The sequence below is a fragment of the Notolabrus celidotus genome, chromosome 24, assembly GCF_009762535.1.
Source record: "Notolabrus celidotus isolate fNotCel1 chromosome 24, fNotCel1.pri, whole genome shotgun sequence".
Classification (NCBI taxonomy): domain Eukaryota; kingdom Metazoa; phylum Chordata; class Actinopteri; order Labriformes; family Labridae; genus Notolabrus; species Notolabrus celidotus.
Window position 1 is genome coordinate 2776612 of NC_048295.1, and position 27925 is coordinate 2804536.

The 27925-nt window shown below is 46.8% G+C and overlaps 1 protein-coding gene across 1 annotated transcript in view; it reads right to left on the minus strand.

Moving 5' to 3' along the window:
* LOC117808186 (striated muscle preferentially expressed protein kinase-like) overlaps window positions 1-27925 on the minus strand; it is a 41909-nt gene that overhangs the window by 5586 nt on the left and 8398 nt on the right. Inside the window, exons 5-36 of the mRNA XM_034677758.1 lie at window positions 18608-18706; window positions 16195-16345; window positions 15656-15664; window positions 14243-15034; window positions 13639-14081; window positions 13308-13454; window positions 12701-12883; window positions 10472-10629; window positions 10301-10389; window positions 9968-10143; window positions 9681-9864; window positions 9524-9597; window positions 9246-9404; window positions 8967-9156; window positions 8602-8831; window positions 8397-8516; window positions 8203-8307; window positions 7914-8120; window positions 7697-7820; window positions 6895-7067; window positions 6608-6720; window positions 6337-6505; window positions 5999-6098; window positions 4671-4871; window positions 4156-4213; window positions 3995-4072; window positions 3741-3913; window positions 3600-3626; window positions 3324-3476; window positions 3196-3238; window positions 3033-3098; window positions 15-2673 (exon numbers count right to left, since the gene is read on the minus strand). Of these exons, the coding sequence (XP_034533649.1) occupies window positions 15-2673; window positions 3033-3098; window positions 3196-3238; window positions 3324-3476; window positions 3600-3626; window positions 3741-3913; window positions 3995-4072; window positions 4156-4213; window positions 4671-4871; window positions 5999-6098; window positions 6337-6505; window positions 6608-6720; window positions 6895-7067; window positions 7697-7820; window positions 7914-8120; window positions 8203-8307; window positions 8397-8516; window positions 8602-8831; window positions 8967-9156; window positions 9246-9404; window positions 9524-9597; window positions 9681-9864; window positions 9968-10143; window positions 10301-10389; window positions 10472-10629; window positions 12701-12883; window positions 13308-13454; window positions 13639-14081; window positions 14243-15034; window positions 15656-15664; window positions 16195-16345; window positions 18608-18706 (7653 nt within the window). The remainder of the gene's footprint in view (window positions 1-14; window positions 2674-3032; window positions 3099-3195; window positions 3239-3323; window positions 3477-3599; window positions 3627-3740; window positions 3914-3994; window positions 4073-4155; window positions 4214-4670; window positions 4872-5998; window positions 6099-6336; window positions 6506-6607; window positions 6721-6894; window positions 7068-7696; window positions 7821-7913; window positions 8121-8202; window positions 8308-8396; window positions 8517-8601; window positions 8832-8966; window positions 9157-9245; window positions 9405-9523; window positions 9598-9680; window positions 9865-9967; window positions 10144-10300; window positions 10390-10471; window positions 10630-12700; window positions 12884-13307; window positions 13455-13638; window positions 14082-14242; window positions 15035-15655; window positions 15665-16194; window positions 16346-18607; window positions 18707-27925) is intronic.

The following is a 27925-nucleotide window of genomic DNA, read 5'->3' on the forward strand; positions in this document are numbered from 1 at the left end:
CTAAAGAGGGTCACCTTTCATCCACGTGATCTCTGGATGAGGACTTCCAGCTGGAAGGCAGCTCAGAGTGACAGTCTCCCCCTCTAACAGGACGTGGTCTTTCAGTTTGATGTGGAACACAGGGGCGAAGTCTGAAGCAGAGCGGATGAACTGCTGGCTCTTGGACAGACCCTCCTCTTTAGAGGTGGAGGATGAAGGCAGATCAGTCTGAGATGGCGTTTTGTCTTTCTTGCCCCTGGACAAACCCCACCTGTCCCACCGAGACCGCCTGTCGCTCTCTGAGGCTTTTTCAGATTGGATGCTAGTAGTGGAATCGATCGACTCCTTGGATGCAGCGGTGCCCGTTTGTTTGGCGAGTTGATTCTCGGGGATCCCCATTCCTTTCAGCCCTCGCCCCTCAGATTGGGAATGACGATGGCGTGCGAACAGTGGCGTCCGTTTCCCCTCCGTGTCCTCTTTCCTCTCCTCAGACTGGCTCCGGATCTTTGAAGACACTGCGGCCACTTTGTTCTCAAACTTGTTTTTCATTGCCAGAACCGGAGAGTCTGAGACCTTCTTCAGATCTTTCTGACTCCCCCCGATGTCTTTATCCTTCCTCTCCTCTGACTGCGTCCGGATTTTGGCAGAGATCCCCGCCACTTTGGACTCAAACCTGCGCCTCATCGCGGACACAGACGACTCCTCGGCTTTCTTCTGTTCCTTTTCTTCCAGCCGCTTCTGTGCACTGCTCAGCTCCTTTGTGTCCAGGGACTTACTGCGACCGATCGCCCATGACACCCTCTTGCTCACGGCACTTTCCTTCACATCCTGTTGCTTCTCCTCCTTTGGTTTCTCACCCTTCTTATCTACGGATGTTGACCTCTTACCCCGGAGGGAGAACCTCCCAATCAGACCAAGTCCTGGGTCCTTATCCTCCACTCTTAAATCCTGGACAGATTTGGATTTCTCCTGCAGTCCTGTGGCCACCATTTCCAGCGGAGCCCCTCTGGGCCCCGGCCTGTAAACCTCCTCGCCCCCCTGTAAGTCTTTCCGGCCCAGCACAGGTGATTTCTCCTCTGATTTGTTTCTGGTCAGTTTCCGGAGGCCGCGGGTCAGAGAGGACTCTCTCTTTTTGAAGCGAGCTTCAAAGAGCTCCTCCGAATCGATGTCTTTTATGTCTGTTCTGAGCACAGGCTGGCGGGGGAGGGCGGGGAGATCAGGGTTTGACGATGTGGACAGAGGAGATCTATCCCCTGTTGCTACTTTAGAAAACACAGCTGCGTGCTCAGGTGGCGTGGGGGTACCTGGAGACTTTGTGCCGTTTGAATTCGCCGTTGTAGCCGCATGTTTTGTTTGGGTTTTGTCTGATGTTTGAGGAGCCTCCTGAGGGAGACTCGTATTTACAGATGAGGCTTTATTATCAGTTTCCTCCACATCCCTCTCATGAATCTGTAACTCCTGAGTCTCTCTCCTGTCGTCTTCATCATCCTCCTCCTCGATTACAATGATAGGAGTAACAACAGAAGGAGATCGAGCCTCTGATTCTTCTGACTGAGTTTTGGTCCTTCTCTCCAGTGTCTCCTCCCTCGAACTCTTCATCTCCTCATGGTTTTGCTGTTGGTCCGATCTTCTTGACGGTGGGAATATAAAAGAAGTCCTATCCAAAGGAGAGATGGACTCCAGTGATGATTGTTCTGTCAGTGCAGACATTGAGGTTGCCTCCTGGAGCTTCTTCCCCTCTACGCTGCCGCTGCCTGCCGATGGGATCTCTAAGGGGGCTCCAAACCTGCGGTGCAGGGGCATGGGCTCAGAGTCTCCCTGAGTGAAGGAGGCGCTCTTACGGAAGACTTTAGTCTTTGGCATGTCCTCAGCCGGAGTCTCTGAAGATGCTGCTCTTGTGAGCGACGAGGGACTGGTTCTTGATTTCCTCAAGTTGCGATCCAGAGACCCGGTCCGCCTCTCATCCTCCATGCCGAGGGTTTCAAACAGGGGCCCTCGCAGGCCGCTCATCTTCTTGTCGGCGCTGCCTCCCCTGAGCAGCCGCTGCCTCATCAGTTCCAGTTTCAGGGCGTAATCCTCCTGGCTTAGCTTTGCCGCCCCGGGGCTCGGGCTGCGATTGGGTAGTTCCATAGAAACTGCCTTCTTCAGGCTCTTGCTGCTGTCTTCTGAATCTTTACTGGGGTCTTCCTCTTCTGGGTCGATGTGGAGGAGCAGTGCTGAATCAGCAGAGCTGCCTCTCCTCATCGTGGCCCGCCTGCTTTTGGTCTGTGAATCCTCAGTCTCCACACTCAAGCCTTTCTGTAAGGGAGCTTGCTTTGTCATTTCCATATCCTCCTCATTTGCAGTTTCTTCCTCATCTATCTCTCTTTCATCCACTCCTCCTCTTGAACCGGCTATCTCCATGTTGTCCTTCCTCCTGGTCCCGTTGGCACTCACAGAGGGCCGCAGAGTAGCGTCCTCGTCCCCTGGGATCTCATTAAGGGACACCCTGGAACCAGAGAACGCCATGGAGAGCGGCATGGGAATAAAGGGGAGCTCGTCCACATCTGCATCCGAGTCTGAGGAGGACGAGGGCGGAGGGGAGCCTTCTTTTAAGTGCCGCGCCACAGCGATGGAGACGTGGCTGGATGAGTCGTTCAACAGCTCCGGGATGGAGCGCATGACCATCTTGGATTTGTAGCTGATAAGAGAGCGCTGAAAGAGGACCAGAGAGAAGATTAGAAAGTCCATTTAAATATCAAATTATGAGAAAAGTTTGAAACTATTTATCCTGAGTGAATGGGTTGCTTCTGGCGGAGAGAACTTTGACAGGGTTTGTTGGATTTCTTTAAAAAAGGAGCACTTACAAAGACGAATAGTGATCTGAGTTAAATCCTGCTGGCTCTGGAGGTCTCATTTAGACCTTTAAGTCAGAAAACTCTTAGAAATCTGTCACTTTTAGAGTCATGCAGCTTTCTAAACTCCACTGACCCTCTGTGGAGTCTGTCTTTGCCTCAGAGCTGCATTAATGATATGGAAATCAGAAGCTATATTTGCCATGAACACCTGCTTACCTGCCAGCGCCTCCGAGACAAAACCTGCTTCAGCATCGCTGTGCTGATGCTCTTGTTTGTTGGTGACTGCAGGACAAAGAAAGGAGGAGAGGAGTTAACCTTGGTTGGGATATAAATAAAAATCTGTGACACAAGAGGTGATGTTTTTGAAATCACGACTCACCTTGAACCACGGATGGCGAAGGCACTCGACGGCACTGGGCCTCCTTGGAGAGAGAATAAAGAAATTAGAAGGTCCGGTTCTCTTTAGACGCTCTTAAAGGATATGCATGGATGTATTAGGATGCTTACAGTCTGTCCACCACCAAAAGCTTGATGACGAATCCCTTCGCTTCCTTGCAGAGGTCTGCAAACATGCTCTCCTCAAACGCCACGTTGTAGTTACGGATGTTTAAGGCGGTGGCTCTGTCGTTCTCGCCGGCAAAAGGAGACACACCAGTCAAACTGAGGAGAAAGAAGCAACAAAACTCAACATGCATTCTGTAATCTTGAAGATTTGGATGCTTGTGCATGATTAGAATATATACTCTGGCTGAAATACTGCAATGAGAAAGCTGCAGAACCTACCAGAGGTAAGTGATGACACCGACAGGCCTGTGGGAGAGCGGGGAAAGGAGTGACAGTCAGATCAGAGTTTCATGTTATTTGCAGATAAAGCAGAGCCTGCAGGGTGTTATCGCCTCTCTAGTTAAGGAACAGGTGGCTCACCATATGTCTGTTGCAGCAGAGACAGGAGTTTGATTAACAATCTCCGGTGCCACATATTCTGGCGTGCCGTACTTGCAGTAGAACTCCTCCGACGTCTCCAGTTTAACTGCGCTACCAAAGTCACAAATGCGGATCCGGTCGCTCCCAGGATTCGCCATGAGGATGTTTTCCGGCTGCAAACAAAAGCAGCTACTTTAGGGACAAGAGTGTTGAAGTGAGTTTGATTCAAGACCATTGGTAGGGTGGAGAAGTACCTTTAAATCAAGGTGGGCGATGTTTTTCTGGTGGAGGTAACGAAGCCCTTCCAGGAGCTGCTGCACACTACAGCGGATCTGTGAAGAAACAAAAAGAGAGTGATTCAAAAAGCCATGTTACATAATGTTAGCGCAGTGCAGTCAGCAGGAGAAGAACAAACCTCCACTTCCTTCACCGTGGTTTTTTTGGCCATCCTCTCCAGCAGCTCCTCGTGACATCTTCGTACAACAGTTAAGAAAAAAAAACACAAAAACACAACAAAAGCTGCGACTTGCCCCGCAGAGTGCGAGCGGTAGGTGCATGAGAAATGAATTATAAATGAGCAACACTCCCACACATCCCCCATCTCGGGCTAATTCCACTCATCGGGGGATGAGTCAGAGAGAGAGAGAAAGAAAGCCGTGCCGCTCCATTCATGCCTCCAGGGGTTTGCAGAAGACATTAGGATTAATGCTCTGGATCTTTAGTGTCCTCGAGATGCAACGAAGAGCACTTTTGTTGCTGGATGAAGCAGATGAGGTTTGAGGCAGTGCTGGAGGAAAGGTAGTGACTGAATCAAAGATATCTTCATGTTCGTCTCAGCAGCAAGAGCCAAAAAACCCTCTGCTCAAATGTTGTGTTCTTACTTTAGAGACAGCGCTCTGGATCGCTCTGACATTTAGACAGAAAGGATACAGCTCTGTGATGAGCACCACCACGTTCTTCTTCTCAAAGGCGTCATGGAAATAAAGAATCCTCTCGTTGTCCAGCTCAGACAGCAGCTCCATCTCTCTGAGGGCCACGGCTTTCCTCCTCCCTCGAGCGGAGATGAACTTAGCGGCAAACTCGGCCTTTCCCTTCTTCTGATTCACCCGCTTCACGTAGGAGAAGGCTCCCCTGCGTTACAAAGAGGTGACATTTAGAGCTGAAAAAACAAACAGCTCTTTGGGATCATTCAGAGTTAGTCATTAGTCTATTTAACGGTTAATTACTCTCTGACATTTTTTAATCATCAAAGCAGCAGGAGCAACCTCGCTTCAGGAGACAGAAGGACTCGTATTAAAGCATGAAAGGTTGTTCCTGACCCTTTTTTTTACAGGAGACCTGTGCCTGAAAATACCAGGTCAGACGTCAACTCGCCGGCTTTTAAGAGCAAATCACGACATTTGGAGGCTAATAAAAGCAAGGGGAACATTTTAATGCCAGTATTTTTCCATTACTGGCTGATTTATTCTCATGAGTACACCAGGCACGGACTGAAAACCTGCACAGCTCTCTTTCTGTAAATGTCAAGATCTGCTTTAACTCTGGTTGTTGTCAGCAGTGTGGTCTGTTGCTCCTGTAACCCCACCCAACTGTGCCGTCACTGCACACTTAAGACACCACTGCAGCGTGGGGGAATTAAAGCACCAGTTGGTGTTTCAAGAAAGCAGCAAAAGTTAACAGAACACCCTCCACCAGCTCCCCAGCTTGCTTGTGGTCAATGTTCCTGAATATTTCCTGCAGAGTCTTTATGAAACATCTGCTCACCCTGACCTCAGATGCAAGAAAAGTTTTGTGCATTTGTGAAAGCACTAAATAAGGAGACTTGCTCCTCTGAGAGGCAGCATTCAAGCAGGAGACTGTGAAGACAAATGAACCTGGATGTCCTCTTATGTGGTATTTTGGAGCTCAAATCAACATTAATTTCCAGTCGAGTTTCTTGTGAGGTTGCACATCAAAAAAGCCTCGACAGTTTTTCCCCCGACTGCTTGTTTTTCTGTCCAATTTGCTCTGAAATTCATGTCACTGTCTGTCTCCGGCTAGTCAGACCCAAACAATCATCTGTCGTCTCCGGCTGGTGACTCATCTCATCCTCTCGTCTGCTGTCGTTCAGCAGGTGCAGCTTGCGTCACTCCCCCAGCCCCGACCCCTGGCGCTCTAACAGCCATTAACGGCCGTGTTCTTTCTGTATGACAGGATGTCAGACAGCTCGGGTGTGCGGTCAGTCACACATGCAGAAACACACACACACACACACTCACCTCCCTATCTCTTTGTGGACTTCATAATAATCTGTCAAACGCCTCATTTTCCTCAGGATGGTTCCCTCGTCCTCCATTGGCTCTGCAGGTTCTTGTCGCTCTGCAGGGACCAACATAGGCATTTTATGTGTGTGTGTGTGTGTGTGTGTGGTTGGCTGGTATTGTGTGCCAGCAGAGTGACAGATGGTTTCACATTGTACTCTAAAAACACCTTGCCCATATGCTGTAGATTTAGAGGCGCTATTTGCAACAACAATAAGCTTTTATAGAGTGTACATCAGCAAACGGTGAACGATGAAACAGAATAATAAGTCATGCATTGTATATTTTCTTCAGACCTGTGTGCACCGTGAGTTCGGCCTTGCAGGAGTTGGAGCCGGCCAGGTTCTTGGAGGTGCAGGTGTACACGCCAGAGTGTTCGGGTCGGGCGTTTAAGACGACGAGTGAATACTCCGGGTCATCGTACACGAATGTGAAGTGGCTGCTCTCAGAGAGGAGCATATCATCCTGTGACAGAACAAAACACAGAGACAGTGTGTGAGTTAACACACTTTATTTGACAGCTACATGTCTGTAAACTAGTTCATGCATATGACATGTGACTCAGACCTTGAACCACAGAATATCTGGGTCTGGCTTCCCTTCAACCTCAACAGCCAGACGGGAAGTCTCTCCAACGTGCACGTCCACATCCTCCATGATGGACTCAAACTTTGGAGACACTGCAGAGGAAACAGAAGATAAACAAGGGATGACAACTCTGCACAACAAGCCAGTTTACTGACTTCTTGAAGCTATGTTTGAAGCCCATAAACAAAAGATTTGCAATAATAAAAGCTCCCCAAAAGTTACAAACACCCTCCCCTTGTTGGTATCGTGTGCTAATCTGATCTGACCTGCCATGGCGAGCTGCAGCGTGCAGAGGTCGCTGCCAAACTGGTTGCTGGCAGTGACCACCAGCTGACCGATGTCTGTGCTCTTGATTCGCTGTAGCTTCAGGGTGTGCTGGTCGTCATCTGGCATGCTCATCTCATAAGTCCCCGGCTTGTTGGCCAACACGACGCCTCTCCTGGAGAAAACAGAGGAAATGTTTGCCAGTTAGAGCGGAGGATGAAAGACAGAGGCCTCAGCTCTTTTTTACAAATCTCTCTACCGCTCTAATTCATCTTTTCCTTAATGTCAGAATGGAGGGATGCATTTCTGCTGGTAGAAGTTGTGTATTTCACACAAAGACACCAGAAACTGAACAACCAGGTGACAAACACTTTTAGAAATCCTGCACACACACGTTGAATCCTCCTCGGTGCACATGTGCTACAATTCTTGATACTAAATTCAATCAAAGCGGTCCTCAGTGGTGCTTCTCAGTCCTGGTCTGTGGGGGTTTGGATAAGCATGTCGGCATGTTCCTTCTCACTTCACGAAACTGTCCCTGAAGTGAACAGAAATGGGATGAAACCCAGCAGGGCAGCAGCTCCAGGGAGGATTCTTCTGCAGCCGTTTGTTTGATAGAAGCTTCTTGCACTTCAGACGCTGTCACCGTCTTTAAACAACGATTGGAAGCTCAAACATTCAGCGGCTGCTTGAGATCAGCCTCAGATGCACTTTGCATCTCTTGCAGGTCGGTGTTACTGCTTGTTTTTATTTTTTCAGCTGTGCAAAAAGTTTAAAAACATGCAAAGGAAGAGAGTAACTAACCTTTTCCAGGTAACAACTGCGTGCACGTGGTTCAGCGTGATGGTGATGGTCGCAGGTTGGTTCTCAACCACATAAACGATGTCAGGTTTGTCTGTGATGACCGGTGCTTTCCTTAAATAAGGTCCTACAAGAGCAGCAGATTCAGAAACACACCATGAATCACAAAACAGCTTGATGAGCTCATGTTTTAACAAAGAACTGATTGTGGTGCAGTTACCTCTATCCAGCAGCTGCACCAGGTCAGTGGAAGGTGATGGTTTGCTTAATGTCTTCCCAGTCGACGTCAGAACTCTGAAAGCGTAGCGGACTCCTTTGGACAGGGAGGTTAGGGTGTAGCTGGCCTCCCTCAGGTTGGACGCCACCACAGACCACTGGATGGATCCCAGAGGCTGCTGCTGGACCACGTAGAGTAAGGAGCCTGCATCTGCAAACACGTATGGTGGATGTTTACAAAATCTGTGTGAATTTAAAACACACAGTCAAGAGAGAGAAAAGTGTGCAGGTACCGAATGAAGAGTCCAGCCTCTTTGGCTTCTTCCAGCTGAGGGTTATAGTTTTCCCTGTGATAGCCTCGATCACAGGAGGACCGTCAGGAGGGTCAGGAACAATATCTGTTTACACATGAATAAAAGATGCATGTTTTATTGGAGTTATTTCCCTCCTTTATCTCTGACATCAAACTTTAATCCTTCAGCTCTACCTGTGACGTATAGATGTGCGTAGCAGGCGGCTTTGCCCACTTTATTGGAGATGACGGCCTTGTAGACGCCTCCATGAGCATGACAAGCACTCCGAATTACCAGATTGTGGACATCCCTGTCTAAAGAACAGACACAATACTTTTACTTACTAATCTCTATTAAAGAACAATGCTGGAACGTGTTGGGGATGATTTCTGTGCTCACGCTGGGTCATTTTTCGCTCTTCGCTGCTCTCGATCCGCTTCCCATTGTGGTACCAGCCGATGGTAGGGTAAGGCAGCCCAGCCACCTTACACTTCAGCATCACCTCTTTGCCTTCAATCACCTCCGCGTCAGCCAGAGGTTTAACGAAGTCTGGCATGGTCCTCCTCTCCAACTCGCCCTCTAGCACTTCAGGCTCCTCTGGGATGGATGGCATCTTCTCCAGCTTGGACCTGGAGGGAGGACAGAGACACTGAGAGATTAACCTTTTTAAATCTCTCTTCTTCTTCCTCAGAAACTAAACAGTGCCTCTGAGTTTCTGCTGACAGCTTTCCTCTCTTTAAAGCCTTTAAAATCATATGAATTACATGTGAGAGGAGATGGCAGCTCGAGGTTCCTGCATGTAGAGCTCAGCGGTGCAGTCAGACTTTCCATAAATGTTCTGTGCGACTGCGGTGTAGAAGCCTTCTGTGTCGCTGCTAACGTGGGCGATGACAAGCGAGTGACGACCCCCCTCCTGGAGGATGCGAACATTATCGCTCTCCTCCACTCTCGTCTCTGAAAGAGCATCATCAAACAATCAACTGAGGCACTTTCTCTGCTGCTCAACAGCCACATTAGAGACTCGAATGCTGGGGGATTCTTACCAAAGTGCATCCATGTGACTCGTGGAGCAGGTGATCCGCTCACCTTGCAGTCAAAGCGGGCGGTGCGGCCTTCGATGACTTCCAGGATGTCCAGTTTGCGGGTGAAGAGAGGGTCCTTGGACGGGGTGACACTGAGGTGTGCACTTGAGGTTAACTCCTCTGAAAGATATGGATGAAAGATTAGAAGTCTATACTTTGTGGTGCCAATACCTGACTTTGTCTTTGGGCCCTATCCCAAATCTGGGATTTAAAGAAGAGTAAAGGCATCTAGGTCTCACCTTTAGCAGTGCTCAGCTTGCAGATGTAAGTCCCACTATCATCCTCGTGTACAGAGTTCAGCAGCAGACGACACCTGAGAGAGGGTTTTTTGTGGTTACACAAAGCTTCTGAAATAAAGACGTCCACCTCTGATCACCAGAAACCATCACAACCCACCTCTTTCCATCGAAGTGCATCTTGCAGTTGAGGAGCGCCGGCTGAATCAGCTTCCCGTTGGAGAGCCAGTCCACATCAACGTCTGGAGGTCCGGTCATGTAACACTCAAACATGGCCGACCCTCCAGCCCTCACCGCCACATCCTCAACCTGCCTGGTGATTTTTAGAGCTAGTTGTGCTCCAGCTGGGATAAAGCAGAAGAACAGCAATCGTATCATATCTTAAGTTATCATGCCAAGTCCAAATAATGACATTAAACCACACAGCTTCACTTCCTCGTCCCTCACCTTTGACCTCCACTCTGCACTCGGCCTGCTTGCTCCCGTACTCGTTGATGATCCTGCAGACGTAAAGCCCCGCGTCCGACCTCTGAGCCGAGCTGATTCTCAATTCACTGCCGCACTCGCCCGTCTCCCGCACGGCGAAGCGCCCCGCCGTCTTCAGCGTGACTCTGTCCTTCAGCCTGGGTGGGAACACAAAGTGGTTGTCAGAGGCGTTTAGAGTCAGGTGTTTAATAAGGCCCTGTGTGTGTCTGACAGGAGGGGGGAGGCTGCGGGTGACCTTGGTGAGAATAATAGCTCCAGGTGTCTGAGAGGATGTTTGTGTGGAACGTGTCTCACCAGTAAACCATGGGTTTGGGCTGCCCTGTGATCTTAGCTGAGATGATGACGTCTTGACCTTCAGTTACGCCCTGATCACATGGAGCCGCCTGTTTAAGAGCAACACATTCACCTATGAATATACTGAGGGTGTATGCTTTAACAATAATGGTCTACACAGAGCTCTTCTACCTGGAACGAGGGAGGCTCTGTGAAGCGGACCCTCTTAATGGGAGCAGGCGTCTCCCCGAGCTCCATCGCCTCCTCCTGAGGGCTCAGATACTCCTCGTCTGACTGGATGGGACTGCTGACCTCTGAGGCCTGTTTCCCACATTGCGTGTGGGTCAGCTCTGGAAGAAAAGAAGAGTATCACACACAAGCATGAGAGTAATTCAATCACACGTCAGCTCGATCTAATTCACTTAACTCTGAAGAAGCAGCTCGGACTCGCACACTTCTTAATCAGAGGAATTAGGTATAAATCTCTGTGAGGTATGGTCAACACGGCACCGCGGAGGCTCTTTAAACCTTTAGGAGTTTACAATCTGTCAGAGCGCTCGTGTTTACTGTCTCTGCTTGCTTTTCTGGAGATGACTTTCGTTGCCAAAACGAGCAGCTGGCAACACAGAGCGGTGAGTTGGGGATGAGTGGGCCACTTGCTTCCACCCACACACGCACAGAGAGCGCAGGGAGTGGGGACCTCTCTGAAGTCACAGATAATGAATTAATCCCTTAATCCCTGACCCAATCACTCGCTTATTCCCGCGGAGTTCCAGAGCCGACGCCGCGTGTGGACTCCGGGGCGACAAAGTCAGAACGAATTCACCGCTGGATGGAGAAATATAAAACACCGACACGCTGCAGCACCTCTCTTTAGACTCCTGCTTCTTGTTCTTCTCACTTTCTCTGTGAGAACCTCAAACTCTGGCATGAGTAGATAACATTGTAAGGACTGGAAATAAATCATATCCATCAGAAGAGCAGAAGAAAGACTTGTCATGCTTTGAGGAGAGAACAGCAGCAGGGTGTGACAGATAAAAGTGCCTCAAACAAGAAGGAGAGATCATCTGCTGGAGTTTGCAGGGTTTAGAAGTCAAACTAAAGCGTATAAAAGAAAAGTAAACATGCAGAAAGTGACTCAGAGTAATAAAACCTTCAGATTGAAACAGAACCGTCTCCCAGAGGAAGTATTTATGAGTAATCATGGAGGGTAAGCGCACAGGTATTGTGTTGAAATGTCACTGCTCTGCTGTTAAAATGGAAAAATAGAATATCTTACCTAGAGTCACATCTCTGAGCTGCGTCTGTGCTCCAGGGGGATAACTCCCGGGAGTATTTACGCAAACCTGCCAACTCTTACACAACTGCTGCACAAAGCAAGCCAGCTAACCTTCTCTCTCAGCCCCATCCTCTGCTCCCTGTCACTGTTCTGTGCAGAACTCAAACAAAAGCATCAGAAACATTCATCTGCTTCATAAAAAAGCCACTGATAAGCTTCAGAGAATGAAGATATCGTGAAATGAATAAAAACTCCTATGTGATTGATTGTTTTATGCATAAAGCACCAGAATACAATGTTAATCTCCTTCACCATATTGAGTTTTGGCATCCTCAGTCACTCTCGCCCTCACTTTTTGGCTCGCGGTGCCAGAAAATCTCCACTGTTCCCAGCTCGAGCAGCTACAGTGACTCACATAATCTCCCACCACATTTTCACAGCTCCAACTCCAAGCTCCAAATGTTTGGAGATGAATAAACTCCGTGATTGTGGCAGTAATCTCACACGGGGACATAAAGCAGACTGCAATTACCCCGAGAGAACAAGAGGGCGGCTAAAAATACTCCTGCAAGTTCCACTGCACTGGCCTAATATGGCAACAGGGGCCCTGTGCTGCTGCTGCTGCTGCTGCTGCTCACAGGGAAGAGGAGTCAACGCTCACATTTGTTGACAAAACCGGAGAAGTGTGTGCTGCATTTACATGAGCTGAATCAACACTATGAGAAGCACACACACACACACACACACACATGCATCCACCTCGGGCACGTCTCCAAAAGGAATGTCTGTTCTGTTATTCTGAATGCCACGGCCGCCTTTAAGGCTCCAGGGACCTTTGTGTGACGGGGCAGGTCTGCTCTTCTGAATCGGCACCGAGGGGGAGCTCAGCGCCTTTAAGAATTAATGAGTTGCCATGGTAACTATGGCTGCGAGCAGCCGCGGTCGGGATGCTGAGCTCCAGCAGGCCTTTGTAGTTGTTAAGACAGAATGTCAGGCGGAGGAGGGCTGGCACTGGATTAGAGAGAGTCAACGTTTTCTTGTGCACATCATCTTCTTGAGGGATTTATGTAACGCGCTTTAAAAAATGTGTCACTGTGACAACAAATCTCAGGTGATCCCTCTCCGTCTCTGCCTCCTCTCACCTGATTTGATGAAGACGGTGGCGCTGCAGGACGCCCGGCCCGCCGTGTTGACGGCTGAGACGCAGTACGCCCCGGCGTTGTTCTTCCTCATGTGCTTTATCAGCAGACTGTGCCGCTCGCCCTCGGACTTCACCACATGGAAAGCGTCGCTCCGTATCTCCACGTTGTTCTTCCTCCATGTGACTGAGGAGGAAGAGGATAAACACAGTCACACAAACAATGAAGCGAACAACACCTCCCACAGAGAAACCGGACCAAGATGTGTAATGAATAAAGCGGTCTGTTTTTGTTTTTATTGCAGACTGGAGCTGAAAACCACAAAGACATTTACAAGACTTCAAACAGACTTTTAATCTGGATCGTATGTTGCTACATGAATAGATTTGGATGTCATTACATCATATTTTAAGTAAACAAGAGCAAGAAAGAGCAAAACTGATCAAATCAGCTGAGGTGTGGGGATACAACTCCTGCAGGAAGAGTTCTAATGGGTGCAAACATGCTTTCTATTTCTCTTTCTCTTGAAATTAAGAAATTGAAAGACAAAAAAAATTGGAAAAACATGATTTTCTGATGAAGACTGTAAAATGCATGTTCACAGTGGTACCTGTAGGGGGTGGGCTCCCAGTGATGATGCACTTCAGCCTGATTTCTACACCGCTGCATGCTGTTACGTCCTGAAGAGGCCTCTCGAACCTCGGAGCCTCAGCTGGTTCTTCGTCTGCAGACAGGTAGGAGTCATCGGATGATCCTCCTGAAAACGACAGCTCAGGTTAATGTGGATCTCATGGTGCTCAGATGCAAAGTAAGTCACAGGCTTGTTCTCCACATCATCATCCATGAGTCTTGATACCCTGGCAAGTCTCAGTGATCTTAAACATTTGGTCCTTCACACCACGTGGTCGACTCTAGTTTAACAATCGTTAAATGTGTCCTACCTTCCTCTGGAGACCTGGGTTGAACAGATCTCCCCTTCTTGCTCTTGCGAACCCTCCCCTCCGTCCTCCTGGTCCTGCTCTGGTCCGGTTCACACTCCATCTCCATGGGCTCATCCTCCACCAGGATCGTGGGGATGTTCAACTTCAGGGCTGGAGATGCCCGCCCCGCCTCCGCCTTCCTCCTTTTCACGAGAGGGCTGATGGAGGGCGTGGGCGATGGGGTGAGTCTGGGTGGCTTGGGTGGATACTGGGACCCGGGTTGCCTCACAGTTATCGGCGACACTCTCTTCCCGCTTGGACTCGGCGATCTTCCGTCCGATCTGTCTTCCGTCTTGGCGTCCCTCTTTGGATCGGTCCCCAGGTCTCTAATGGGGGATGAGGATTTATGAGATGTGGCAACAAGTGTGCCTTTGTCAGCTGCCGGAGAGCTTTGTCGGGGTTCCCTGAGCGCCAAGAGAAGAGAAGTGTTACGTAACGCTGCGTGTGGCGTTAAATATGAAAGTATGAATTTAAGTTTTAACTCCAGACTTGTTGACAGTTACAAAAACTACACATTGAATTTACAAACTCAAAAATTCAGGAGTGAAGATTTTGTTTTCCAAACCTGGCGAGGTTCGTCCTTGTAGCTGTTGGCAATGGTTGCCCTAGTAACTGGTTATCTGGTGCAGTCTCCATGGTAACAGAGATTTTCCCTGACGGTAGATTTGGCTGTGTCATCTTTCCTTCCTCGGGGTTGTTGCTTTGATTCCTCAGATCTTTGCCCTGCGAGTCCCAAGCGTTGGCGTCCCCCAGGGCTCGCTCCCGGGCCTCCAGCTTCTTCACCACTTGGGGTGGGATGGGCTCCAGCTTCCCCGTCCCCGCGGTCTGCCTCTCTTTATGGGACAGCTGCTCGGTGGAGTACGCCTTCTTCAAGCTCGGTTTCCCCACCAGCTTCTTGATCCTCTGCAGCTCCTCTGCGAACTTGCTCTGGTAGCTTTGGACCCTCTGGGAGTAGCTCGTCTTGTCCTCCAGAGACGAGGCCCGTTGCTTGAACGCCGCTCGCTTCTGGGCCACCCCTTGCAGGAGTCGACCCTCCTCTTTGCTGAGGCCTCCTGCCTTCTTCCCGCTGTCGTCCGAGTCGAAGGAACTTGCCCTTCCAAGCCCGGATGCTGGTGCTCCTCCTGGCGGGTCGACGCTGGATCTCCTCTCCTCGAAAGCACGGACTTTATCGAAGATCTTGGGCCCTGCTCGAGCCATTTTAGGTGTCATGACTACACTTGATGCCTGATCTGCCTTAGACTGAGGATCTGAAGCTTTAACTTTGTCCAGGTCTTGGTTCGGGGAATTGGTGCCGTTTTTGTGTGAACTGGGAGGAGGCTGGGTAGAAGACAGGGGGGCATTGGAGGATTCGGCAGCACTCCTAAAGGGGTGAGGATTGGGAGGTGTGAAGTTAGAGCTGTACTGCAGTTGCTGTAGGCGTTGGAGGAGATATAAAGAAGCACATCAACCTCCATTTGTGTCATTTCGTCTTGTGTTTTCATGTTCACCCGTGAGTTCTTTGTGTTTCGTCTGTGCTCGTTTGTCTCATTTTCAGAGAGATCAGACAGTGTGAAATGAGAAAGGAATAGAAATAAAATGATGTTTCCCGTTTCAAATTCTCAGAAGAACTCAATAAAACTGTGGTGAAGTGGAAGACACGCTAAAGACATCATAATTGGAAATTATTGGCTTGTAAAACTGCAGATTAAGAACAGTAGCTCGTACAAAAACGCCTAAAGAAATACTGCTGCTGCTTTAACTCCAAATACAAAAACATCATGCTTAAAAACAACCTGTGAATCACATGTTGATTAATTTGTGGGAGCATTCATGCTAACATTAGCATTGGATCAAAGCCAGCAACCCATGCATGCCACAGCAGACCTATAAAGATAAGGTGTTAATCCAAAAGTGCACGGCTGCTCTACAAAACATGCGGTGGCTAAAAAGAGTCTCACAGTTTTCAAAGTGCTGAATAATATATAGAAGCAGAGAGGACCTGTGCGTTCTCTTCAATGGCTATAAGAAATATTAACAAGAGTGGCTTTTTAAGATTTGTAATCATCGTTAGAGAAAAACCAAACCCACACTCACAGCATAGAAAAACACAGAGTCAAAGGAAAGTGCGACGTCCAAATAAAAGAACGGGAATAAAACCGTATGAAGTTTGAAAAAGAGTAAAAAAATGAACAAGTGTCATGACTTGTAACAAAAGGAGTACAATTTTTGCAAGTTGGGTCTATGTGGGTTAAAATGTCTTGTGTGTCAGTATTCTTTTCAATTTGGGTGTGTGGCCGGTCTGTCTTGTTTTAAAGTTGAATCCTTAAAAAAAACACCATGTGCTATAACGGCATGGAAAATGTTCTCCCTCTGTAGAGGCTGAACATGCTCCCATAGTAGTCGCTGCCTACAGAAACACTTTCCTCTGACCCCTGAACAGGCCGGGCCAGGTTAGCGTGAGATGCTCGGATCAGTGGTTCCACTCCAAGGTGCCGGACTGGTGGGCCCCCCTCAGCGGGAGCCCCACCGAGGGCTTGCCTGGCTGGGTTTGTGGGGTCGTAGTGGGACCCCGGAGGACGGGAGCCGAGAGTGCGGAGCTCCCGTTCCACTACTGGGTCGTAACCACCGGGGAGGGTGGCTCTGCGATCTGGAGCATCTGGGTTATAGTCCATCATCCCTCCTCCTTCACCTGGAGACAGAAGAGAGAGCAGATTTAGAATTAGCCATCAAATACAGGAGTGTTTAGCTAGTTATGAAACAGGCTGAAGTTAACACTAATAAAGAATGAGTGCACACATGTATTAGCAACTTTGTCCTTAGGGGGCGCCAAAATCAACACATCCAAAGAGCTTTAACTTCCCTATCTGTCAGCTTTCATGGCAATTAGTCACTTCTAAGATTAAGTCAATGTTTTGTTTAGTAATCCAGGGCAAAGCTGCCAGTATCTAAAGCTTTATCCTTGTAAAAAAGAGTCAGGCGTACTTGAGGCTTATATTTGAATATATCTGCATTTTTTATTCTTCCAAACTCAAACAGCATGCATAAAAAGATGAAATCATGAACCGAGAGACTGATCAATGCAAAGAGTAAGAACCCTGAGTCGGTAGAAAATGATTCTGACGTCAGACTGAGAGCAGGAACATCATTAAGCATAAAAAAAAAGCGGCACAATGGATAAAGAGTCTATTGATTCCTGCAAGACAGGAAATGAAACAGAAAGTGGACTGGCCACGTTGAGCAGCGTGCACCACTTAAAGAGATCCTCCCCCGTCGCAAATCAGGTAATGATTGACATTTTAGTGATGAGCAACGCAGACAGGAATGCTTTGGCAGCGAAAAGAAGGAGCAGTCAGCATCTTCCCGTTAACGACAGAACCCTTGAAGCGGGGATGGTGTCGGGGGATATAAAACGACAGCCTCCTGCTGCAATTGCAAATGATACTGACTCAGCTTGCACAATCAGAAAACAAACTGTATCAGTTCTTTCAACAAGGCTTCAGCTTCTGCTTTTATTTCCCTGCCAGGCTGTTTTGCAGCATTTTCACTTTAAGGCAGATCAGGCCTTCGCTGCTGTCTTCATCCAAATTGAGAAACACGGATCCTGCCTCATGTTTTGTATCCAAACAGGGACCGTCTGGAGTGACGCGGAAACAAATCTCCTGTAAAAATGCCTCAATTCAGGAGGACAAATGATCCTGTTTGTGTTCAACAAGGCACTGTAGTGTTTGTATGCAGCTGAGGCCTCCACATTCTGCCCCTTGAAGAGAACCAAATGATGTATCACCCCATCCCTCCCTCATTCGATATTCTCTCTGTTTCTTTGTTGCCGGTCTCCAGAGGGATGTGATGAGGCCCCCGCCAACACGAAAGCGTAGAAGAGTGCAAACGCCCGTGCAGGAGCGAGGGGAGAATATAAAAATGTCTTTGTGGCAGAGGAGAAGGGTGTCAATATTTCTGATCTATATTCAGACATCCTGTTGCCTGGTTAGGAACGGGTGTTAGGGCATGCAGGACCTGTGACGCCAACAACACTTTAGCGATCGAGTAAATAGTCTCTGGGGAATTCTTCTCTGTTTGCATCGCTGACAGGAGAGGGCTTGTTACGCTCATGATTGTTGAAGGCTTTGTCTTTGGAGAGGCGTGAGGTGTGGAGGTCAACACAAGAAGTGCTTTAACATCAGTCAAGATAAAGCTTCATACACTAAGACAGTATCTGACACTGGGGAGAGGAAATCACAGGCTAACTCATATGACACAATATGAAATCAACGATTCTGCAATGACTGATAAGAACTGATGATCTTTAAAGCATGACATTTGTTTTGCATTAGTCAGGGCAACAGTATAATGCTGTATCAATATTCGGTCCCACCCCTGGGATGAATTAGCAAAGTAGATCCAATCTATTCTCCTCAGTTAATCAGTTAAACTAGATATCAACAAACCTTAACAGCCTCCCAAGCAGCTCTGACTCAGCGGATCAACACAGCTCTGTTTCATCTATCAAAAGCATAAACACACAATATAGTGAAAAAGTTGTTTAGCCTCATTCCTGAGACAGCCCCAGATTTTCGAGGCTGTACGTTCCCCGTGGAGCCCTGCAGTGAGATGCAGACCTGAGACAGGTTCTGTGCTGAAAACTAGGGCAGTGTGTCGCTGTGTTGCATCACACCAGGAGGGATTAATGCATCCTGCCATATCGGATTTTATCCAACGCACGGCGTGGGCCAAGCTGGTAACAAGCGTCCATTAAACCCATCAATCGGCATTGAATCATAATATCGTACGAGTGTTTTTTGGCAGAGATGTGGTGCTGCAGTAAATCAGACTCATAAAAAGCTCAGAGTTATCAGCATGCTGCTTTTCTCTTCACTGTCATCTGTTTAAAAAAAGAAGTAGAAGAGCTAATTTTAGAAGTGTTTGAACCTGAGCTGAATTTTGGATGAAATACCTGGATGTCCTCTCCTCCCAGCCTTCTCCTGGTGCCTCCCGAGCCCTTCTTTGGTTTCCATCTGAGGTTCTGTGGTCTCATCCTCTGTGGTCTCAGAGTCTGAAATAAACAGATACCAAAAACACACACAGGTGAGAGAAGGTAGAGGAAGAGGAGGTAGAGAGTTCAGGGGGGGTGAAAACAGAAAACAACACCCGAGTCAGGGCCTAAATGACATTTCACATTTGCTTAGTGCTCTGGTGTGTGATGGGTCCTTGAAAGGAGCTGCGGAGAGCCCCCCTAGAGTGAAATAGATGGGTTGAGGCTGAAGCGTGACATGAAGCCAGCTGTGGCTTATAAAAATACATGACTGATACATGAAGAGGAGGCGGGGGATAGGTGGTCTTTTTCTGAGTAAGGGATCTGTTTGACTTTGGGAACAAATCAGCAGGGTGAACTTTGCTCCTTTAATTTATATGGTATGTGCTTTAAAATCTAAAAATATGACCTGTGCAACCTGCTAAAATCATTACTCACACTCTTCAGGAGGAGTGCCTCTTCAGCTGAGGACATTTACAATCCAATTTAGTTTAGGAATGGCAGAAAATACACTACAATTTCATAAAACAGCTAAATGAACGAAGCTGATGCAAAGAAATGTGTAGCTTTGTTTTGTTCCTGTTGTAGTCGGGTTGGATGTTGTGTTGCATGTTTGCAGGTTGATGTTTGTGCATTTCATGGGTCTGAATTTGTACTTTTTGTTCATGCAATTAAAGAGAAAATATGAAAACAGTATGGAGGGGGGAAGCATAGCCAAAACAAAGGGAAGCATGGAAATAAGCAGGCTCTACTCTGCTGCAGTAAAATGAAGGGTTATATTTGAAATAAGGATGGTCCCTGGTCCCTTTAAAAATAAAGAAACACTTCTACACGTGGAATAACATGAACCATTTTTTGCACAGCAGTCAGAAGTTTGGAAACACCTTCTCAATCAAGGGTTTGCGTTTATTTGAATTATTGTAAACACTGTAGATTAATACTGAAGACATCAAAACTATGAAAGAACATAGAATATGTTTTATATTTTAGATTCTGTAAGGTAGCCCCCTGTTTCCTTCATGACAGCTTTGCACACTCTTGGTATTCTCTCAGTCTGCTTCATGAAGTGGTCTCCTGGACTGGTTTCTAATTAACATGAGCCTTATTGTCAAGAGTTCATTTGTAGAATGACTTGCCTTCTTAATGTGTTTGAGACCATCAGTTGCACTATTTGATGACTGCTGTAAACCAGATTATTTCATAGTTTTGATGTCTTCAGTATGTTGGAAATAATTCAAGTAAATGAAACCCTTTAAAGAGAAGGTGTGTCCAAACTTTTGACTGGTTGCTGATTACAGAGACAAACAGGCAAACCATAAAAAAGTCAAAAATGCCAAAAACAGCAGAGATGGAAACTGATTTAATGTTTGATTCATGACAAACAGAAAGAAAACACAGGAATATAAAGGAGGGGGGGGACTTAAAATGTTGTGTTGTGATGGCAAAAAGGAAAACAGGAACCACAGATGGAGATAAAACACCTCGAGACCACGCTCACATTACATCAGCGGGATGAACAGATGAAGTCAGGAGATAAAAAAAAAGAAGAAGAAGAAGGAAGGGAGAAAGAACAACAGATGAATCGAGACAGGCAGGTTTTACCATAGCTTTGCTTTCGGCAGGAGCGGAAAACTTCGCTTCCATAGTGGCAGCAAGAGAGGGCAGACGGGAGAGCACCGTTACTATGGAAACCAGCATCTCGCTCACCCACACGACCAATCCTCTTCGTACCCATTAAGAGTCTAAAATCGCCAGCCGAGCTGCTGGGCGGCTGACGGATTATGTTTACTGGTTAGAGAGCTCGAGAAGGAAGGAGGGAGAGGAGGAGGAGGAAGAGGAGGAGGAGGAGGAGGAGGAGGAAGACAACCACTAAACAGGTTGCACCTCATTGCGCCCTCACATCAGAGTAAGATCCTGATTAGATAATTCCAGAAGGTCTGCCTAATGATAAGAAAGCCAATGAACAATCAGCGTTAACTCATTACATCTCAGGCAGCGTGTGAGAGTCTTCCTGGGTGTGGGTCTGTAGATCCACCCGTCTGAATCTGATTCAGTTTAGCGCACCAGGCGAGGAAATCAAGTTGCAAATGTAATTATGAGGGGATATATTTCAGCGTTGCAGCTTGATGTGATTACTTTGGCTCATAGATTGCACAAATATCGCCAAATCTTTTCCCATTAAGCATCCAGACCAGACGTTATTCACTCTAAGATTCTACACAACAGTGTGATTATACAAATATTGCTTTGTGGGGGTGGATGTACAACAATAAAACCCACTCTCGTTTTAAGCAGGCAAGCAGTAAAAACACGAAGAGAGCATTACAACGACTTTCATATACACAAGAGTTATCAGAGGGTAAATCAAAAGAGGAGCACATGCTGTACACGAGAGCAGAAGGGGAGGGAAATAAAATCAAGGAAGCCACAGTCGACTACGCGTCTGAGCAGGAGTAAATACAACAGGAGGGGAGGAGAATGGGGGGAAGAGCTCATACTGACAACACACCATGGGTGAATCGGCCAAATGTCCGTGTGGAATGCCCAGTTCTCTGCAACAAGATAGAGTGAAATGCATTATTCATCAGCGAGGACAGCCAGAGATTTTGTTTCAGACAAAACACAAGAGTGCAAACTGTAACAGTCGCTCTAATCCAACATGACAGATTCACGCTTTTGCAGGAATTAAAACACTTGCATGATATTTCTGTTTTAATTGTGGCTGTTTCGTTTAAAAAAAATCCTTATTTTGTGCAAAGAAATATAAAAGCATCCAGAGGTTAATATCTTAAGAGTCCTGTTTTCAGTCCCCAAGCTTTGGAACATTATGTGACATGATAATCCCGAGTCGAGGATCCACTTGACTTTGGAGCTTTCTTCCAGTGACTAATCAGCAAATGGAGCTGCCTCTGGTTTCTACGCTTGCTCACAGAGTTCTGGTTTGAAAGCTCCATAAAAGCTGCTCCCTGGGGATTGAAGTTTAAACTGCTTTGTCACCAGATTAAGTGAGAGGAGGGGGCTTCATAAAAGCTCTTACACCCAGAGAAGCTCCAGAAAGGTGACGCTGACATGTGGAGGGTTCTTGCAGGTTTCTGTTTTGCAAAATGATGCGTTCATGTTGCAAATTGATTAAAAATGCCTCTTGAGCACATCTAAATGGACTTGTTTGTGGACTGTTTTCTAGATGTCCACCTTTAGAGCTAAACTCAAAGATGTTTGGTTTACTTGCGGTCGTATTTCTTCACTCTGCTGTTGAGTATTTATCAAACACACAGTCCGATGTATCTGTATTAAAGATAGTCTCTAAAATGAATGTTCCTAGGGCCGTGTTGGAGCTGGTGTCGGTGCTGATGAAGCACTTGGTACTTGGTAAAACTGCTTCTCGGACAGTCTGTCAATCAGCACCAAGGAGAGCTCCTCAGAGTGACTCACAGCTTTGCAGTCGATGGGAGAAAAAAGTAGTCGAAGTGCGAAGTAAAATGACTCACTTCACACTCATTTTCCCCCCCGCGTTTCTCTGCGCACTCCCCATTGGTCCGTGTTTTTTAGTGTCGGGCGGTTTGATTAACTGTTGCCTGGTGGTAACCGCTGTTTGACAGACTATAACGCTGGAAGCTTCCATCGCTGTCGTGATCTCCGTTGTTGTGGCCTCAAGGCAATCATATCAGCGAGAGCCAGCCATGAACGGGATCCTTTTTAAAAAGGTTTGCAATTGGCACTTACTTCAAAAAATATATTTAATGCATATAATCCAAATCCTAACTGTGTGATTCTGCTGCTGGGAGCAAAAGAAGACGAATAAAGGGTTTTAATGTTGAAGTAAAATTCAGAAGAGCAAAAAGCCAGTGTTAAAAATCAGGTTCATCCAGTTCTTTGCTCACTTGGTCGCCCCTGTGCCTGGCTGCCCTGATTCTCATGTCTCCATGGAGTGTAGCCTACTGACACACTTTCCATCTGCTCCCATTTTTCAAAGAATTACTTATTATGAAGCAAAACTGTCACAACTTCCTGTGAGGATACATATTTAACATGATACTGCATTATTTCACAGCAGGATTTTGTTCGTTTTCATGATATTAAAGTACATTTTTGTGTCCCGAAGCGAAGGTTTAAAGAGTCGGATCGTATCTTGGGCTTGTTCCTGAGTTTTCTTTGCCTGATTTCTTTGTCATGTTGTTTTAATTTATCCTTTTATGAGACAACGAAGGCGGAAGATAACAAGCATTACATCTTCAATCCTCTGTCTTGCTACTTCAGCATTTTCCCCACTGAACTTCAGCTTTGACCCAGCATATAACCTTCAAAACATCCCCTGTTATCTCTTACAAATCATCATATTGCATCTTATCATAAGGTTAAGGGTGTGGCATTGTAACATAATTCTAATCTTAATGAAAAACAACATGCGTACAGTGTAAAAACATCATCATTAAACATCTTTGGAGAGCCAAAAAGGAGAGCAAACTCACCTGAAATCTCTTCTTGGACCAGATTTTCTTCATGTCTCCTTAAGTAGTGCTTCCTGTCAAGCGTGCAAGATTACCTGTGGCATTAGCTCACAAAAACCTCTCCATAAAAAAAGAAGCTCACAGGGTGTGGCTTCAACGACAAGAAGATTTGGAGAAAAAAATAAAAATCTGAATTCAGTGCAGGATTCAGCTGCCTTCTTTTTTTTTTGTGCGTGGGTGTGTTTACTCTCCGGTCTGGCAGCAAGACGGGAAGAGGGAGCGAGAGAGAGAGGATGCAAATAAGCCGGAGCCAGGTGTCTTTGTGTCTCAGCGTGCATCCGCTGATGTGAAAAGCGTCCCTCTCTGACGTAGACGCCGCCTTTAGAGGGGGGCAATTCTCAGCTGGTTTTGTCTGACTCTCCCCCTCCCTTCGTACGCCACCTCTCTGCCCGCTCTGCCTCGATCGAGAGCGCACTCAGAGCTCAAGAGAGGGTGGGGGTTGGAAGTGTGAGCATAAGGGGCGTGCTGGTCTTGATTGCAGGGATGGGAGAGGAGAACGAGAGGAGGAGGAGGAGGAGGAGGAGGAGGAGGAGGAGGAGGTGGGAGGTGGGAGGGAGAAAAAAAAAAAAAGGAATGAGGAAGAAAACAACCAGCTTTAAAAGAGCAAGTTGTTTTTTTCCTTCTTGAGGAGCAGAAGCAAAGGATGAGAGGAGAGAGATTGAGAGGAAGAGAGAGCGCAGAGTGGAGGCGAGAGGTTGGAGGGGAAATTATTCACGTGGGAGGAGGCGAAGCTGAGGAGCAATCGAAAGGGAAAGCAAAAAAGAAGAGGCACAGATGACATGATCAAGAGGGGGAGAGATGGCAGCACATGAAAGAAACACAAGCTGTAACCCTGTAAACAAATCCTAACATCCCTTACCTCTCACTCTATCCTGCTTTCTTTGCCTCTCTAAGAAAGCAAGCAGCCCTCAGCAAACCCATGAGCCATCAAATATTTATCTTTACCGCACGTCTGTTAGCTTTAACCAGTGATAGGGTCAAGGTGAGCGCCGCCTGGAGCGCAGAGGTCGACTCAGACAGACCGGGGGGAGCAAACACATTCCCCGAGTGGATTAGAGAGTGATGCATGGGACCGATTTCAGGGGAGAGAGAGAGGCAGCAGGGAGAACAGCTCCACCTCTTGTTTTCATTTAGATGCATTATTTAGTGGGAAGAAAATATTGAAAAAGGATGTAATAAGCTTGATGCAATGTCCTCAAATGACCTGAGGGATGATTACAGCACAAAAGGTTAACAATCGCCATTTTTGAGTGACTTCAGCTGCACCATTTAAAAAGATTTAAAGCTCCTATGAGTGACTTTTTAATTGTTTTGGCATTTGCACCCCCTGTTTTGCAAAAATCTACTCCTGCTTTCTTAAAATGATCAAATGCATCACTCATCAAGATTATCTGCTGTGGAAAAAGTTTATAAAAGAAAGCTTTTTCTGCAGCATGTGACTGCATGTGACACCTACCCCCTGGCAGCATTTTCAGGCATTAAAATGAACCATTAAAAAATCATCTTTTTTGCTTTTTCAGGTCATAAAGAGGTGATCTGTTTGTCGTCTGTTTCATACCCAGCTATAAAATCCACACAGGAGCTTTAAGAACACATCTTATTATGGTGTGTCTTAACTTAAACTGCACATTCAACACATGCATGATAATATTTTGGAGTAGTGTGTGACAAAAACAATGTCAAATGGCTTTCTAAGTAACCGTTTCAGTGATTACTTCAGCCGCTACAACAAAACAAGACCACAGAGCCTCATCCTCAGCAGCTGCGTGTGGCGTAATGCACCATAACAGCGCCGCCAGACAATAAGTGTCAGGCTCTCTGTTTGTGTCTGCAAGAATAAATACGGTTGATGTGCATGAATGTGGCGGAAAATTAGCTCATTTCTATGCAGATGAGGCTTCTTGTAGATGTGGTCTAAAATATAAATATCCCTGAGAGTGTTTAAAGAGTCATTCTTTAAAATAACGAGCACAAAGAACCAATAAGACTTCAGTAAATCAAATACTCCATGATGTTATTGTCGAGCAAAAACCTGCCAAGACTTAGTAACTGCTTCCCACCATCTCTCCACCTCCTCCTCTGTCTGATACACACTCTGACGCACGTTAATTGTCCTCACACACACGCACACACATCTGTGCTCCCCTTAACACCTCCATCAAACGAGTCTAAGAATAATTACAGACGGATCTCTCTCTCTCTCTGAATCCTTCATTTCAGCACCGCTCTTCTCCCCGTGACGGCTGAACTATGTGCGTTTGAACGCCGTTAAGTGAGGCATGTTAATGTTTATGGCCTTGTAACGCAGAATCAATACGTGTGATGTACTCCCACTTTGTAACTGTTTGATTTCAGTCTGTCCTCTTTCTTTGTTACAAGTGTTTTCTTCAAACCAGACTGGGTTTAAATCTGAGAAACCCTCCTCTTCCACTTGGATCCAGATTCACAGGTTTTCCACGATTGTTATTTGAACAAAACCTCCCTCTCTTCACCCTCGCCCGCCTCGCACTCCTCCTCCTCCTCATCCATCCATCACCAGTGAGAGGCACTCGGTCCAGCAGAGAGTGCAGCGATCGATACCAATGCTTTATGCGTGATACGGGATACACCCCCAAGTAACAGTTCAAACGCACCCCCACCCCCCTGCCATGGATCGATAAGCTCATCATAACACAAGATTCCAGGACCATCATCCAGGTCCATTTCATGCTGCTTGGAAATATCTCTCATGAGGTTGTTTTTTCAATGATTACTAAAAGCTGAAAGGACTTGGCTTCGACCTTTCTCTGGCTTAGTTATCATGAAACATCAGACATTAGAGGAGGATTATTAGATTGTTTTTGGTGCATGTCATTTGTCTTCCTGTGAATCTGCTGTTCTCTGACATTCTGGGAGGATTACTGTAAAGATGCAGATGCAAAACAAAAAGACAAAGAAGGAGCACTTCAGGGTTTGGACAGGTGCGTTTTTAAAGCATGCTGCCGTTTGATCAGCTTAAGACTACAAGAGAACGAGCAGACTTCACGGACATCCATTGATTTTGTGACAGAGTCCTCTTTCTGTGGAGCAGAAGGCCTGATGGATGCCTTCCAGGCGTGCAGCTTTATCAGCAGCGAGTCGGCTGTAATCTCTCCGCAACAGCATCCAGATTCAGCTGCTGTTACATCACACTGTGATCACACTGTATCTGCTTCTCAGCGCAAGAAGAACAAGTCATGTCATATCAAACCCCAGAGCTGCCTTATCACGTCGGTGTGCTTTACATTCATAGTCAGGGAAACAGCGGGGTGCTGCTCTTCATAAAAAATCTGCTCCCTGTCTGAGCTTAAAGGATGAAATGCAAAGTCAGCTTCTGTGTTAACTCAGTGTATTGATCAACAGATCCAGCATTAATGTAATCTCTCAGGGATTTCTTGGAGGTGTGTTCATCTGATGATGACAACAGAGGCTTTATTCAACATCCTCCAACCAAGGATCCAAAACCAGATTAATCCAACACAAAGTGGAAGCTGCACAACACTGTAAGGTTTTACTCTGAGCCCAACTTTGCCAGGGTTCTTCAATTCAATGCAAAATCTAGTTGGCTCATTTCTGCTGCAGGTACAACCAGTACAGTCTGCAACAGTGCAGTCAGAGAAGTGCATCTAAGGGCCTGTGTCCACTAACAGCGTTTCATTCACTGGCTGCACCTATTTTCTGAACAAACTCAATGCAGTTCAGTGAAAACACCCTTGGCGTCAGCTGATTTTTGTCACTGCACGTCTTGAAGTTGAAAAGCAGCGTTGTTACCTCCTCGATCAACAGAGAGAAGATGTTTGGATGCATGTGTGCTTAAGGCTTCCACAGACATGTAGCTTTTAGTGAAAGTTCAGAAAGGAAGACTTGTTTAACTCTCCTCACCCTCTTCCAGCTGCATGCTCCAGAGCTGTCATTGGCTAATCAGCGGTGGCTGTCATCCAATAGCTCAGTGGCACGCACTTATCCCCAGTCTATCAACTCTCTGCTGTCTTTTTAAATGTGTCTCTCTCTCCTGCTAGTTCCTTCTTGCATTGATGGTGCACACCCCTCCACCTCCACATCTCCACCTGGTCTCTGCAAGTCTTCAATTCCTAGGATTCATCAACCACCACCACCAGGGTCTGGACTCTAGGGGGGATTTCTTCAGCTGCCAAATTCAGTTTCATCATTCATTCAGTTGTAATAAATAACCTTTAATATTCAAATTGTGTCTCTCCTGATTAAACTGGATTCTAATATGCACACGAGCAAATCCAGGCTCTGAAATTGTCTCTAATTGTTAAAACTTCAGATTTCTCTTCAGTTCTCACTCCATCTTCAATTAGTGCCTCAAAATTAAATGTTCAGTTTGGGATTTTTGAGTGTAATGAAAACCTGAAGTTCAATTCATCTAAACAAAGAAGTAGCGTAATATCGCCACGGCTGAGTCTTCATCACCTTCCTGATACAAATGTGACCGATGGCGGTATGTCTATTCAGCCTGTGTGGCGAGCTGGTTTGGAAACCCCAAATGACAGTGCCCGATGTTGACAGCCACGCTGCAACCCGATCCTACCACCTAATCCAAGACCAAATCCCTGAGGGTTCCTGTGAATGACCGTGTTCCAGCGGGATGGAACACAAACACACACTTTGCCAGACCAAACAGCGCGGGGCTGACCCTTCCACTCGCCCTCAGCTGCCTCGTGAGAATCGACACGCTCATTAATTGTAT